Here is a 17621-nt window from a genome sequence, read left to right as displayed (position 1 = left end):
AAAAAACACAGGAGCTTCAAATCGATACCGACCATCTCTTTATCGATTTTAAAGCCGCGTATGACAGCATTCATAGGGAAGAGCTCGACAGAGCAATGCCTAGTTTTGGCATCCCTGTCAAATTTATCCGTTTGTTCAGAATGACGATAAAGAATGCACGCTACTCTTTCAAGGTCGGAAAAGTTCTCACCGATGCATTTGATGTCAAAAAAGGTTTTAGACAAGGTAATGAACTGTCATGCGACTTCTTTAATATCTTTCTGGAAAGAATTGTGCAAAAATCAAACGTCAACACTAGAGGCGTAATCTTTAAAAGGTCCATCCAATTACTCGGATACGCAGATGATATTGACATAATTGGAAGATCAAAGGGTGATGTCACTGCAGCGTTTTTGAGCATTGAGACGGCGGCGGAGAAGATGGGTTTAGTGCTCAATGAAAGCAAGACCAATAACATTTCATCAAAAAAGTACATTGAACAACGACGTCTTGGACAAAACGTCACAATGGACAGCTATAAATTTGAAGTAGTTAAGGACTTTGTTCTAGCATAGCACCGCTATAAACTTAGACAACGATACCAGCGCTGAAATCTCTAGCAAATCGCTGCTTCTTTTTTAAAGTCCAACGGCTTAGATGGCTTCGTCATATAGAGCGAATGGACATCAACGCTCCAGCCCGGAAGGTCTTCGAATCCAATGCTCAGGTGGTTGAAGACCTCAACCAACTGGGCGTGCGAAACTGGAGACAACTAGCTAGGGACCGACCTGGCTGGAAACGCATGTTGGTTGAGGCCCAGGGCTGTAGCGCCACCTTAAGTAAGTAAGTTATCATAATGTTGAATTATTGCTATGTTTTTGGTCGGCTACTTTAATACACTCAAATCTCTATGTAGACGGAAAGATGTTGGTTTAAGGTCCAAAAAATGCATACTTACTTACACTGAAACTAAACACTTTCTGAACAATGAAATCGTGATAACTATTTTTCTTGTGACGAAAATCATAACGTTACGTTTTTACATTTGTGCCGGAATTTTCGTAAAATAGTTTAATAAAGCCTCTGGTATATTAATTCGATTTTTTTAATGGAATGGAGACTGGAAATAATTTAACATTTCAAAAATTAGTAAGTTTTTTCCAACAGCAATATTTAACTTTTAATACAAATTTATTATAATCGGCAAAATGTACCGAATTGAAAATGTTGACATTTCTCGATGTTTCAAGGTCCTTTAAATATAAATCAATGAGATATTTTTATAACAAAATGTAAAAAACGGTCAAGATGTTTTTTTGATAATAACGCACGAACTTGCTCCTGTATGCAGAGAATTTGTTTAAAGTACCTAAGATTTATAAATATACCTGTTAAATAGTTTTGTCTTTAAAGATATTAATACCATTTGACTTGTCAAAAAAACCGCGCGATTCATCCCAAGACACAACTCATCCTAGGACAACTTATCCCGGAAATGAAAAATACTTGTAACCAAACAATTCTTTGTGTATTCAACTAGTTCGTTCAAAGCTTTTTCCTTTGGATTGTTTTATTTTAGTTTAATGTTAGGATGGAATGTAAATTATCTGAAGATAAGAAAGAGGCAGAACATTTATGTGTAAATTGTGAAGCGATCGCCTATTAGTTGTGATGATTATGAAGCAATATTTTTCCTTCTTTCCTACAAGTTTTCAGCGCAAACATGGAGTTATTACGTTCAGTTTATTTTTTTTCGTTAAATTTTAAAAGAAACAAGCATACGAACAAGTAAAAGAAATTGCTATTCATGTGTTTTTTACAGACAGGCTCTTATGCGTTTTAGATTTTAGTTATGAATTCACACGTAAGCAATAGTTGTAGAGGTTGTACGTAACACCTATACAGTTTTAATGTGTATACATACGTTGAAAAAGTGATTCTAATAGAAAATACATACTCTTTCTGGTCCGTTTCTTAAACTTGTACTAAGTATTTATTCTTTTATATAGGCGAAGGCAAGTAAAATATGTGTGAAACATCCTTATTCGTAAGGAATAATATTTTAAAATCATATATACAAAGGTACCAAGATAATACTTCTTAATTAACACTTTAAAATAGATTGTTGATTAAATATATCATATTCGTTAATCCGATACAGTGGCGCTACATGGACGGCTATTGTTGGTATTAACAATAGTTATAGTTATAAAAATACACAAATATGTACCAAATGCATTAATTTGAATAAAAGATAGGAATGTAATTACAATTTTGTCAAGATAATGCGCTCTTTCGGGCTCATGCATAATTTAAATAATTTAAAAAGAAACTACTTTAAGATTCAAAATTGTACCTTAAAAATAAGTTTGTCTTCAAAAATTAAAATTCCATTTTATAAATTAAAAACCCTTGATTTTTCAATTTTTTTTTTTTTGAAAATCGTAAAAGTGTTTTTTTTTTTTTTAAATTATTTTTGTATATATAAAATTTTTCAATTTTGTTTTAAAAATATTTTTGGTATGCAGTTGTTTAGTAAAAATTGTATGGGGGCCACTGTTAGTTTTGAATTTAAGAAAAAATGAAAAAACCCCTAACGCGAATCTGCCCAAAACCTTAACTTCCAAGATTGAACTCAATGGACCCAATGGTTTAGGCTGTAGGAGCGTGAACATACAGGCAAAAAACCTGACGGCATCGCGAGACCAACTTTTTTCGACTTCTCTACCAACGTAATATCATGTTTGATTAAAATTCGAGTTTGAAATTTTGCACCAATGCAAAACTGGCCATATAGTTCCTATATGTCGCAAGTACAAATTCAGAGGGTGATTTTACTATAGAATCATTTTTTTTTTAATGAACAAACTGTTTGAACTCAAAACATTAAGTATTTTTCACATACGAAGCTTTTGACAGCTTCTTTTTATAAAACAAACTTATACAAAATTCTTCTAAAAACTGGTAAAATTGATTTGATTTAACGAAAATGAAAAATATTTATTTTAAACTTTTTTTTATTCTATGAATAATATTATTGCTGATTCGGGTTACATTTTTAAAGGAATTCTATTGACTGTTTTTTTTGTTAACAAAAACGAATGTTCTAGGAAATACCATTGTGGGTCGCATCCCAGCCTCTTGTCTTGGAATTGGATTAACTAAATTTATTGTTGTAATCTTAAAAAACATATTACAAATCGATTTAAAAACATTTTTGTAATTATTATTTAAAAAATATATAGTATAAGAACACAACAATACTATGGTACGTATTGTTACAACTAATGTTGCTAAAATAAAAAAAAGTATATTAAGGTATAACAGATACCATTTTGAGCTAAAAACCACAACATTGTACATAAAGGAACACTCTTATCTTAATTCATAAGTTTGAGAAAATTGTTTTACATTCATATTATCATGTTAAAATATGTGTATGCATAGAAAACAAAATTGCAGGGTCAACTTTTTCGTGTTCAGTATTAATTTTGTATATCAATAAAATACATACATACAATATTTTGAGTTATAGATTTCGCAAACAGTACAAAAATATACTTTATTTAAGATTATAGCATATAAAAGAAAAAGTATGAACAAAATTAATATATCACATAACTCGCAGCAATTATAAACTAGGTTTCATAAACGATCGTTGAGGCGTATTTTTTTTATTTATGTTTAATAGGCGTTATTGTTTGTCATACTGAAATGACCATCATAAACTTTCTTTTGTTCATTTAAAACTCCTTTTTACTTGAAAGTTTCACAGAATTCGATTAATATAAACTTTTAACTGTCAAAAAAGACATTTTTTTCTTCTCAACACGTGATATTAGAAAAAATGTTTTTGGAAATAGTTTTATAGATCTGATGCACAGTTTTTTTCAGACCTTTGCATTTGCATTCGATTCTCTTAATCACCTAACGTCTAAAAATAAATCTTAATTTTAATCAGGAAGAGATATGTATCACGAACAAAGCACTGAAAAACATATAATAGAAAATCTCAAAACCCTGCAGATCGTCATAGAGCAATGTGTTGAATAACAATCACCACTTCATCGACTTTGGAAGGCCTGGATAGGGAGTTTATCTTCTTTTTTTTTTAAATAAGCGCACACTCAAAGGGATATATTACGCTTATTATGTAGACACAGGTTTTTGGTTTTGAATTCCTGAATATTGCAATAGCTGGGAAAGACAGAGTGTGGCAAGGCATTCCACATTCGCATAGTATGGCTAAAGAACGAATCTCCGTACTTGACAGTACGACCGAAGATCGGTTCGAGGGTATATTGATTAGCATTTCTAGAAGCGCGAGTATTACGGTCTGGTTTGCTTTAAGGGTGTCCCAAATTAGATCCTTTGCATTATAAATAATACTTAAGAGTATACCAAATTTCACGTCTTACACGGAGGTATAGGTTTTTATCAGGTTGGGTTGCATATTGTCATCAATTCTGTTCTTTTTGGTGATCATTGATGTGCTGCTGGCTGTCCTTAGAGGAAACGGAGGAATAATATAGTCCATGATAACACGTACTTTAAACATCTAGATATTTGCTTTCTGTCTTATAGGATAATAGATTTTCATTCAAATTACAACAAAATTGGAGGAAAGATAGCGTTTTTACAAACAAAGTAATTAACAACTTAATTCTGAGAAAAGTCCAAGACAGGACGCAAAAAAAAGAAAAAACTATTTAAAGCTGAATTATATTTTTTCGATTTAGTTTTTAAGCATAAAACCACTTAATTTTGTCTCTTTAAAAAAAAAAATGGAACTACGCCACTGTTTCTCATCCCACGAACTTTATTGAAGAATACTAAAGCAACAAAGCAAACAAAAAAAAACAAACAACAACTAAAATTGAAACCCACACTTGTAGTATTCCAAAAATAATATATTTTATCTCTTAAAGATCTTTTGCGCGCGCACAAAATGTCAAATTTATTTCCAAAACATAGTTTTATCGTTACAAAAAAAAAATAGAAAAAGAAATAACCTTTACAACTACGTCAACTAACTTAATGACTTAACCCCAAACCAAAAACATTTCGTTCGTTTTATTGAAGATTTATATCATTTTGACGTTTTTTTTTGGTTGGTCAATTGGCCCAAATAAAAAAAAAAAAAAAAAGAACAACGTCAAAAAATAGATTCAAGCACTTTACTATACCATCTCCCTAAATGTCATTTCAAGTCCGAAGAAAGCTCTCATTCTTCTCAAAATTTACTTTCTGTCAGAACTTTATTTTTTAGTGTGTCTCTCTCACTCTCTTTTTGTTATTATTACTGCTCAAAATGTGTACTCTCTTTCTCTCTGTGGCGACAGTGTCAAGCGCTCTGGGGGGCTAGCGCAGAACTATTTATAAACACAACTTTATTTTCTAAAAGAATAAGAAAGAAAAACAGTTTATAGGTAGGAAGGTTGGCAAGTTTAGGTTTAAGCGAGTATACCCTTGCTTATTGTTGTTTTGTATATGTACTCGAAGACTACGAGAGCCGTATGCCTCGTTATATCCTCCTCTCAATAGAACTACCATAAATTCTTTGTGTTCGAAATGTTCCAATCCGACACAGAGACCAAGACCGAGACCGACATCGACATCGAACGCGGGCCATAGAGCTTTTTTCTCAAAAACTCTCTCATCAGTGACAGTCCTTCCTTGGCGAGTTAAGCACTACTCTGGTGTTATATTATAATGAAAAGTGTGCCCGATATTTTGCACTCAAACAAAAAAAAATAATAATATAAATATATAATTGACCTGCTATATTCAGGTCATAAATTTTAACTAAAAAAGTAAAAAAAATATACCAAAGATTTTGAGAAAAAGTCCTTAAACTTTTCGTTTAATTGTCGAGAAGAGAAGAAGAAAAATCGGTCCGTTTCGTCCTTGTTTTTTTTTTTAATTTTTTGTACGGATACTATAACCGAATTCGAAACAAAAACTCGTTCGCTAAATTCCTTCCTTTCTTTTATGATTCATTCCTTTGATATGTATTGAAGCGGCGGTGGGTGCAAAAGAAACTCCATCTGAAAAAGGACCTCCTCGTTCTCGTCCTCGACGTTGTCGTTTTGTGTTATGTAGATGGGATGAGTGTTGAGTGAGTTTGTGTATTGTATGGTGTTTCGTAATGCGCTAACACACAAATCAAAGAAGAGAGTTTGTTCAAAGTAAATTCCATTCCATAATGAATGCAATAAGTAGGGAAAAACCATGCTGCCATTACTGCACAAAGGATTGTTGCAACACGCGTTTTTGTTAGAAAATACAAATTTATCACAAAGCGACTATCACAGCCATACAAATATACAGAGTCACTGCAACAAGGTTACATAAAAACTACACACACCCCAAGGAATAAGGCGAGCAGGAGTTTTACACTCCTCAAAGGCGACATTGGAATATTGAAAGAGCAAATTATTATTATAATAATTGTTAACTTATACAAAAAATAAAAACTATATTCGTCCTTTGCGTCTTCAACGTCGTCGTCGTCGTAAAAATCGCCGTCGCCATAATAATCACTATTGTCGTGTTCGTCGTCGTCGCGTGCTAGTGAAATATGTTATTTTATGCAATTCCGTCCGTCCAACACGCATGAATTCTCGAAAATCTTCGGTAAATCCTCGAATCTAATGAATCATACAAAACACAATACTAGATGGTTACTTAATCATAAGGATCAAATCAAATAGGGGAGACGTTTTTATTATCCTCTTTTTACAGTGTCCTCCCTCTTCCCCACACCCCCAACAGATTAAAAAAATATAATACAAATACGAAAAAGTGAATATAGTGTCCTTTTTGTTTTTTTTTTTAAATTTTGTTATGTTACATAAGAAATTAGTGAGACTGTGCGTTTTTATCCCTTGTCGTTGTCGTTGACGTTGTCGGTTTGTATGTGTGTGCATGTCCTTTCGGTGGAAAATTTCTTAATAAATTTTTAAATAAGAAAATTGTCCAAAGCCCTATATAGGTACGTACAAGGTACCATCCACTGTCTAATTAGAGTTGTGCGGTTGGGTCGGGTGGCGTATGAGTGATTTTTTTTTAATTTAATTTCATTGGTTGAGTTGTTTGTGTTTTGGGGAAAGGAAAATTGAAAATAAAGGATCCGCTCTTATGGCTCGACATGTTTGTTTAATTAAAAAATGTTATGAACCATAATTGAATTGTTCGGAGTGGGTAAGAGGTTCCGATTGTCGTTCTTATCGTTCTCGTTCTCATCGTGTCGTCGTCAACATCAGAATCCTTTTAAAAACTAACCCGATATACCTCGATTCTCGAAGGGTTGACAAACACAGAGGGGGTGTTTGTATTGTACCACGGTATATACTCTAGTACGTTCGTGCCAGTTCCAGTGTGCTATTAATATACAAGGATAACTGGATTTTCATCCGGAATCATCGTGTGTATATTCGATAGATATAACATGAAACGTTATGATTGTAGTCAGAAATTGTACAGCTGCTGCCATCATACCACAATTATTGGATAGTAAATGGAATCAACGTAGAATCTATGTCCTCATCAGACCTCAAGTAGCCATAATGAAGCCCCTGTGATAGTAAGGCGAGTCTAAACACACTACACACAACAACCTCCCCTTTCTCTCTTTCTCTCTGTTGTGACAAGAAAAGAGCAGACAACAGATCCACACGCAGTCCCTATAGAATAACCTCAACCAACTGAAAACAAACAAGCTACAAAAAAAAGAAAAAAGAAAAACAGAAACAGATAAAAAAAAGTAGAAGCAAAACATAAGCAAATTGAAAAGGCAATGGGTGACGAGCCGCCTGAAGAACGTACTTTCAAGGAGAAGCTCCTCTTTTATACAACAGCCTTCTTCATCCTGCTTGGGACGTTTAGTATGTTTGCGTTCCTTTTCCTTGTGCCGTTTGTCATCGAACCAGCCTTCACCACCATCTTCATGCAATTCGAAGAAGTGCCCGCACTATGCGAGACGATGTATCAAGATACGTTCCACGGGGCGAAAAACTGCTCTTGGGCATCGTGCCGTGAAGGATGCACCAAGGACATTTACGTATGCACCCAGATTCGTGTCAATTACCGACTGAACCTGTACAATTATACGGATGAATTTAATTTCACCCAATACCACAAGGATTTGGCCTGGTCGGAGAGGGAGATGCCCAAGGTCAAGCGAACAGACCGGTACGAACGGGCCATTCGGGATTATGAGTATGCGGATGGAGTGGGCATGGACGGAACCATGGGAGGTCTGGGGAGCATTAACTTCGACGAAAACAGTTTGCTAGACATGAGTCATAGCCTGTCGGGTGATGATGACGACGAAGATGGTGGCGATAGTAGTGACACAGAAGATGGTCAGCCATTTGATCAGATATCGGAACTGAACAAAGACCTGATGGGAAATAATTCCAAATATTTCTATGTGGGAGCGAGATTATTCCCCAATGTTAAAGGATGCGGCTATCCACCGATGTTGAATTGTACAATATGGATGAAGCGATACATCAAGCTGAAATCCATGTTCCCGTGCTACTATTCGAAGGTGGATCCTAGCCTTGTGATAAGTGAATTAGACTATTGGCAGAATACGCTAAATTTGGTATACTCGATGGCTATACCGATACCTTCGTTTATTATTTCGGTGATTTACTTGACGTATGCGTACTTTAAGATTTACAATGAAGACGAGGAGGCGGCACCGCTGGATGAGAATGCCGAGGATATTGACTTTGAGGAGGGCGACGAAATGGCCATTAATTCGCACGATGATTCCGATGATTTGTGTGTGGACGTTATGATACCGAATGGTGGGACGTCAATGTCACCCGCCGCCTCGCAAATGACACCGAATTCCGAGATAAATTCGTTTGGTCATCAATTGAAAGTACAAATGGCTGATGATATGTCAAGGGAGAGTCTAGATGCGGGGGTGATATCAAATTCGAATTCAGTTCAGGGGTAAGATCAAGATGAAATATACATAAGATACATATTATGTAAAAGTTGTATGCTTTTTGTGTGTACATTATATTTTTTGACTTGGATAGACCAAAGAGGATATATGTAAATTAGCTATGTGTTATGTTTCGAAAAAAAGTTGAGAAACTACTAAAACTTAAGATTATCTCATTATAGAGATGTATAATGTGTGTCAGTTTGTGCTTCTGTGTGTACTTTTTTCTGCCACTTTATGTCAACTTTTTATCGACTGAAAGCCAACAAAGCTGAACTTTAGCAAACTCATAACAATGTATAAAATTTGAAGCCATTAATTTTAATGCTTGTCTTGTAAAGGAAAACACAAGAAGTTTTCAGAGTCAAAATCTGTTTTTTTTTTTTTAATGATGGCAAAATTCAAACATTATCGATGAACAAATTTAAATGGCTATTATTAAGAAGAAAACACCTCTCTACGGAAAATAGAGGTTCAGGATTTTTTGAGGCTGAATAGAATAAGTTAGATAGAAACAAAACGCATAAAACAAATTTTAAAACTTCTAAAATAAAAATTGTGTAATTTTGTATTCCAATTCGAGAACAGCTAGTTTTTTGGGGTGCTGGTGTTCTTTTGAATCTTTTAATTTTTAACATTTAGGAATAAAAACTACGGCAATATTCAAAATGGAACGAATAGTGACATTTTTAAAATTCACAACAGCAACGATACAGTTGAAATTTTACAAGGAAAGTTTTTCTAGCTGCATTATTTCTCGAACAAATGATCACAAGTGGCCACAGAGATCTGGTGATGCAAAGTTTATGTTATAACTGTTATTGGTTTTCAGCATTGAAACCAATCATTGAAATTTTCTTGACAGGTTAGCTATAGCTTTCATTGAAAATGTCTGTCATTGGACCCAAATTTCCTGATTTGAATCCAGCATTTCCTGATTCAAATCAAGCATTTGAGGTTAGAGTTGATCAATGAAAGTAAAACTGACGGGTAGAAATGCGAAAAGACCGTGATACGTCGAAAAACGTCAAAATTTTTGATTCTGCAAATTGGATATATCACAATTACATTCTATGAGAAGTTAAAAACTACCACAAAGGTAAGTTTGCGCGGAGAACTTAACACCTTTAAAAACATTTAATCTTAGAGTGGAAATTTATAGCAAATTGAAGTTTTTATTCTGAAAATAGTTGTACGCTTATGTAATTCTTTAATTAATATAGATTTAAAGAAAACACTGAGGTGTAGTACAAAAAGTCGACAAAATGCAAGTTAATTCAATTTTTGCTTAAAATATCTGTTTTTTTAAGTTTCCGAAAATAAAGGATTATCCAAATGGCCCATCGGTCTATAGAATCTGATTGATTTTGTAAGTGGGCTTAAACCAAGAACGTTACGCAAAATGTGTCATTATGCGGTCTAAACGATTTGCCCAATTTGCGAGAACGCCTTGGATTTTATTGATTTGGATTATTTTCTACCGTCGCCTGGACAGCAGACATATTTAGGATATATTTGCTCTAAAAATTTCGTTCGTCGAGTCCGAGTTTCAGTAGAAATTATTTGCAGACGTTGCTCGTGCAGACGTTCTTCGTTAATTTACTAAAATAAGCCCTGTTATCATTTAAAGCCTCGCTCAGTTCCTTAAAATTTAAGCTTAATAAGAGTGGAACTTCCTCTTCTACTTTCTCCATCTAAGATTTTTAAATTTCATTTTTGTAAAATGAGTACTTTTTTTAAAAGGAATCAATGCATTTTTATTTCATTGTGAAGAGTAAATTCAACCATTATTAATGAAAACTGATATCAGCCAAATGGCTGCCATGGCTACGGTTACAGCCAACATATTATTTTCATGAACTCGGTAACCTGTTTTTTTTCATCTTTAAGGTTTTAAACCGAGCAAGTTTGAAGCTCTGTTTTGCAAAAATAAGATTGGTTTATTGCTTGTGCAGCAAAAAGCGGCGTCTTATTGAGGTTTAAAATATCTTCTTATTCCGACCATTACAATCATAAACCATAGATCATTGGTGCAATACATTCACCGTAACAGTTGTACAAGTCGAATATTCTTAATAATAAAATTTAATTTTAAAAAAATCTTAAATTTTTCGAACACTTAAATTACACGGGGAGGGAAAGGGAATAAATTAGAATACTATAGAGTTTGTTTAATTTTAAATAGTTTTAATTTTATTTAATAGTTTTATTTGGTTTAAATGAAATCATAATTTAAATAGAATTTAGATATTTGAACTATAGAAAAAAATTTGACTTTAATTTTATATTCACTTGACTTTCTTAACTCGACTTTCCCTTGACTTTACATTTTTGAAAATCTGCTTATTACGTTAAGTTGTATTTTTACACTCTAGTAAGTTCGTAAATTATGAATTTTCGACACGGAATGATTTGGAAATATTATTTGAAGATTAATAGTGTAAATGTTCAATGTTTGGCTTTAATTTAGGATGTTTAGTTAGATATGTAGTCATCCTACATTCGGCCTTCCTTCTTATTGGCTGCTTCAGACGAACAGTCATTTTTAGTAAGGTTTCTTCACAGCTAAAATTTCGTAACATCTTCATCATTGTCTTGGGAATCATTTTCATTACTTTTACTGTCATCTTCATTTCACCAGGGCTTCATAAAGTCAGCGGAGGACGAGGTAGAATTTCATCCCTCGTGAATTGCCCCTTTACAAACTTCATATTGGTCGTTTCGTTTGACTTAAACGGTTTACACAGCTTAAAATTGAGTTTCTTTAATCGCAACCAGATCGCCCAAATTGTATTGGGGAGCAGTTTTTCTCTTTCGGTTATAGCCTTTTCGATTTTCTTCTTCGACCTTCGCAATTATGTAGCTTGGTTTCGCATCTCCTTCCTTTTGTCTTTGAATTCTTCGATAAGTAGCTCTTTCATCAGATGCTTGAGTTCAATATTCTCCACATATTTCCTACGAACTCCGAACATTAACTCAAATGGAGTTTTGTTTGTGCTTGGATACACTGTTGAGTTCAAGATTATTTGCAGTCCTGGAATATGTTTGAACCAATTATCAATGCCATCGACTGGCATTTTCGTCAACGTTTCGATAATAGTCCTGTTGACTCTCTCGACCTGTCCATTTCCGCGAGCAACCCCTGTAGTCACCAGCGAATGCTTTATCGTTCGTTCTTCGTAATACTCCTTAAATAAATTAGAGCTAAAAGCAGAACCTCTGTCCGTGATGACTCTCACTGAATCACCGAAAGTTTCACTCTAAAACAACATCTTCTTCACAACTTCCTCTATATTCTGGTTATCAACCGACCTAAGTTTTTGGGTTAGTTTTGATGTTCTTTTAGCTTAAAAAATCTAATTATGCTTGTAGCATCTAAATTTTGGGTTTTCTGAATTCGTATGGTAGAAATGTTCAAAGTGTGATATAATCAACTACTTGCAGTCGTATAACGCTCTAACAGGTGTTTTTTTAGACGTGTGGTTTTCAATCACTTCAAAATCGTGCAAATTTATTAACAAAAAAAAGAGACTATCGATTTGACTTGCTTAAAACTTTGAGAAAATATATTTCCATAAGTTTTTGTGCTTTGTTAAAAAAGTTTGAATTTTTCTAAAAAATTAACTAAAAATTACCATCAATATTTTACATAGACGAAATAGTTAACAAGATTTTTATTCAAAGACAAATATTTACCAATCTTAGTAGTTTTTTCTTTTTGAAAGTTTTTATTTCTTATCTATATACAATTATAGATAAGATTTCTCTAAGAAAGTTTATCACATAAGGAAATCATTTTGAAGTCAATACATTCATTTATTCACAAGAGAATGAGAATCGTTAATTTTTACCAATTTTGGGTACTATTTTTTTAATTTTTATTTTTATGAATTAACTTACTGTTGGATTTGTATACATTTTTTGACTGAATGTCGAAAACAATATTTTCTATAAGGTGAAATTAATTTTAATTAAATTTTTAAAAAGATTTCCATGTGAAAAATGCGACCCACACTGATAACTTCCCCTCCCGTCTGTCGATTTGTCTTGCTTAAAAGTTTGTCTATATGTAATCGTATCAATTTTTACCAAATTTGCGTATTATTTTTTGTAGATTTTATTTTTTATGAAAAAAACGGACTGTTGGATTTTTATATAAAAATTACTGAATATCGAAAAAAATATTTTCTGCGAAATAAAATAAGTTAAAAGCCAAAATTTTTAATTTTTGAAAAGCTATTTGAGTCGAAAGTAAATTTTTACCAAGTTTTAGTATTGTTTTTTTTAGAAATTTATTTTTTGTAAAAAAAACTGTTAATTCGATTTTTTTCCAAATTTTATCAAATGTTGAAAACAATATTTCTTATAAGATAAAATAAGCCTTAATTACAAGTTTTTGAAAAGATATTTGAATCCATATTCAATTTTTACCAACTTTGAGTTATTTTTTTTTAAGATTTTTATTTTTTATAAAAAAACATCCAATTCGATTTTTCTCAAAATTGCATCAGATGTCAAAAACATTATTCTTCGTTGCACAAAATTGTTTTGGATATAAAATCATATTGTATTCGTAAAATTTCTGAGGTGACAAATTTTGTTTCAGTTTTTTCGATTTATAAAAAAAAAACGTTAATTGGATTTTTTTCAAAAAATATACTTGTTTAGTATCACGCTACAGTTTATTATATAAAATTGAATTCAAGTCTCTTCACCTTTTTTGTAAACTGCAATGGTAAAGAAACGGCTTACGAAATTTTTTTTAAGGGCCCTTTCTGCATCTTTCTGACTTATTACCTGTATAACAAAATTTATTTAAAGTCTTCAATGAACGTTCGCACGTACGGGCGTACATACGCATGCACAGATATCTTTCTAAAAATCTTTTATTTCGACTCTAGAGACCTTGAAACGTCAAATTTTCAATTTGACAAATCGGACTCATTCCAATAACTTCCTATGGGAAGTTAAAAAAGGGCAATCCTTAATATTTATAACAATCCTAAATTCTTGACCAGAACATTAAATTATATGCGTTTTATTTCTTCTTGAAAACTACTCGGCAAAAAACACCCTTTACTTAAAGAACACAAGCACGTTACGGTCATCAATATCCGTTTTTATAACAACAAAATTAAATTTGCTCGCCCTTAAACAAAATATCCCATGTCTAATTTATTTACGCTTTTTTCAGCTTTAATTATCGACCTCTTCACATTTCTAACTAGTAATCTCCTCTAATTCTCTCTTCTCGGTTAATTAACAATTTTCTTTCTTTTTAATCATTCTTCTTGGTGGTAATTTTCTTTAAGATTGAAAAATTATAAAGAAAAAAACGCATCACTACAGATCATCTATATATGTATACTACTATGCATCTAGATGGATGAGGAAATTATATTTATTAATTAAGTCTTATCACCCTTTTTTATTTCTCTAGGTAATCTGTACCTACTCAAATTAAATCAGGATAACAAAAACAAGAAGTCCACTATATAACCACAATCTGCTTCTCTCTCTCGTCCTGATTGCTTGAATATTAAACTAAATTAAGAAGAATTCCAATTTGCCTTAAACTATTTTCAGAAATCGAAAGCGTTTTACTAAGAATCGCATCATCCTTTTCCTATAACTGGCCGTTTTTCAAAGCCTATTAAATTCCACTTGACCGTGCATATAATTTCATTTGCAGCAGCTCCCCAGCTGCTGTTGTTGCACTTTGAGGGCTGCTGCTAGATGCCCTGGTGGGACCGAATTAATTACAAAAAATAAAGAAAAATGTAAAACAAATTAAATTGTCAATGATTTTTTGCCACCCATTTAAGCTTTGAAAAGAGGATTCATTTTAAATCAATCAATGTAGTGGTGGGGGTGGTACTATATAGAGATGGTAGTCGTGGTCGTGGTGTGGTAGTGGAAACCTTGGGACCATATCATATCCTCTTTTCTTTTTCTTTTTCTTTTATTTTATTTTTCGTCCTGAAGTGCACAATTGTAGCAAGGTGGTGTATGTTGTGTGTTCTAAGTGTAAATCTATCTAGGACTCTTTCGCCATGCTTTTGATCCTTTCAAGTTCCTCTTCTTTGACTTTGTTATCATCATCATATACCCTTAACGCCCCTCCCCTCCCCGCACATGCACATATGAATTTATGTATTTATGTACATATCAGGAGCGTTGGAAGGCTTAAGTGAATAAGTAAGTGATATCCATTTGCTGTGGAGATATACTTGTCGTCAAATGTAAGTTTTTCTTTTTACCACACCGCATCGGCATGGCTTGGCAGCACCAACCGCCGCCACCGCTACTGACGTGTACACGTTAGGTAAGGATTCTATACGAGGACGAGTATATGGTTCCTCTCGGTGCTTGTTTGTCCCAATTAAGTGCAACACTCGTATATCCTTTTCCATTGTTGTTATTGTATTTATTTTGTATGTAACCTTTTGTTGTTGTTTTTGAAACATCGTTAAGGGAAATTTATATTTTTATATTCTGAGACAAGATGAATAAAAACATGCAAAAGGGGACTGTTTGCTTTTGTTCTTATATAAAGTAGAGAATATAATATGCATCATGGAAGCAATGTACCTCCTTTTGTTGTAATAATTTAGTTGTTTTTATTTTATTTTTGAACATTCAATTTCAATGTTATATGTAGTAGGACCAAGGATGCATAAGATTTATTCTTTCTTTTTGTTTTGTTTCAAGTACAAATATATCTTTTCTGTACATAAAAATAAATCTCTTAAGCTCAATGGTTTATATTTTTGTCACTTGAAAGATGTAATCTCGTAAATAAATTTGAATTTTAACAGAAACACAGAGCACTACATATACTCGTATGATTATACAAACAAAATTATTGATTCCGAACTCTGATGCGAGGAAATGCAACAATGTTATATTTCCATAGAAATATTTTTTTTTATTTTTGCTGTTTTGAGTTAAACATTTTAAAAAAATACTTGATCTTGAAAACGTTAAATATAGTTTAGAAGTTTAAACATCACGTTATGGGCCTTGGAATGTCTTTGACTGCCAATCTACTTAAAATTGAATATAAAGCCAAATTATACACCTTTTAAAAATACTATAAAGGGGTTTCATTTAAAGAGCTTGCTATTTAGATAGCTATCACTCTTGAGGCTGTCATGTTTTGATATTTCACAACTATTAACAACGCCACTACTTTAAAAAAAAGAACATGCCTAAAATTAACTTATTCAAAATTTTAAAACTCAAAAGAAGATGGTGAACATTTTGCAGTCAAAGTTTTCAAACCTAAAGAGATGATTTGTTTTGCAAGTAATTAATGAAAATGTATAAATGAGTACAGTTGATGTGTATTTCAGTAAAAAAAAATACAGGGTATAACGTGAAAACAAAATAACGTTAACATAGAAATATATTTTTTGGCTTAGTCTGATTCATTTAAACTGTGCATTCTTAATGTTTCTTCTTCGCAATATAGTTTTTCGGGTTTTATAAGGTCTACCTTTACACTTAAGTAGGGCTTTTTTTTTCTGCATTTTCGTTTACGTTTAAGACTTATAAAAGTATCTGATGTGAGAAGGAACCTATTCAAAGCATCTTGATTGCATTGAATCAAGGCCAAGAAATGGCCAATAGGGAGGATGGCATATTTTGTTATAGTGGAGTTGTGCAAAAGTAGTTTATGAAGAGTGGGCGTCATTGGATGCCAACCGTAATGTTTAAGTACGTACATTCTTGCAGTTTTCTTGCAAAATTCTTCAAACTTCATAGCATTAATTCTGCGGCCGGATGAGATCGCTTCTAGAATAACCTTTAGCTTCATTATAAATTCTTTATTTATATGATAATGTGATTTCAGTGGCTAAATCCAGCTCAGCGAAGAGCCTTCGAGACGTGTTGCCCGAGTTTGAATTCCAAAAGCCAGCTTTTGGCATATCTATTATTACTTCTGTCCTTTCCTTGTATTACTTTTGGATTCTTTTTTTTTTCGTTCATTAACCCCGTTCTTTTCTTCTGTAGTTTGGGTTTACCATTTTTTAAGAGGAAGTTTGTATGATAGATTAAGTACCATTTCAAATAAACGGATTCTAGAATGGAGAATTGACAATCCAAATATCAACGACTGATGATTCTTCACATTGGTATCTTCAAAATCATTAAAAATTTTGATGTTTTCCCAGATACATATGTAGAATCTCATTGCAAAGGATGTACGAGTTTGCCGCATTACAAACTTTTGCGTCAACCTTTATTGGAAACAATGTGTGTCAAACGAAAGTGGTTGTTTCTATAATAACTATTTTCGTATCAGTAATTCTTGTGCTTGTTCTTCAACGTACTTTACTTCATCCTTAGTGATATCAGCAGTTTCATGTAGAAATCGAATGCGGATTGGGCGTAAAAACCGAGTGGATGACGGTGTCTGTTTTCCAAAAAAATCTTTTTTTGTCTCTAACATGTGACTACAATCTCAATGGAACTAGAGAACTTTGCATATATTCGAGTCGTCTGCATCGTGATCGTTATCTAAAAACTTTTGTTGTTAAGCTGTTTAATTAGAGCCATGACAACCTTATTTTGAAATAAGTTCTAGGTTTTTTAATTCTTCTTCAGCATCAGCACAGTTTTGGAGAACATCTTCAAGATAAAGACAAAGTCTCTAGTACTAGTGTGATTAGGT

The 17621-nt window shown here is 32.9% G+C and overlaps 1 protein-coding gene across 2 annotated transcripts in view; it reads left to right on the top strand.

The window, feature by feature from the left end:
• Positions 1-17621, top strand: part of LOC129945909 (cilia- and flagella-associated protein 298-like) — a 100648-nt gene that overhangs the window by 65675 nt on the left and 17352 nt on the right. The window contains exon 1 of one of the 2 annotated variants that reach the window (XM_056055876.1): positions 5676-8949. The exons of the other annotated variant lie outside the window; for it this stretch is intronic. Coding sequence (XP_055911851.1) covers positions 7778-8949 — 1172 coding nt within the window. The 5' untranslated portion in view covers positions 5676-7777. Of the gene's footprint in view, positions 1-5675; positions 8950-17621 lie in introns of those variants that run through there. 2 annotated transcript variants of the gene reach the window in all.

The sequence above is a fragment of the Eupeodes corollae genome, chromosome 2, assembly GCF_945859685.1.
Source record: "Eupeodes corollae chromosome 2, idEupCoro1.1, whole genome shotgun sequence".
NCBI lineage: Eukaryota > Metazoa > Arthropoda > Insecta > Diptera > Syrphidae > Eupeodes > Eupeodes corollae.
This window is presented reverse-complemented; position numbering and strand designations above follow the sequence as displayed.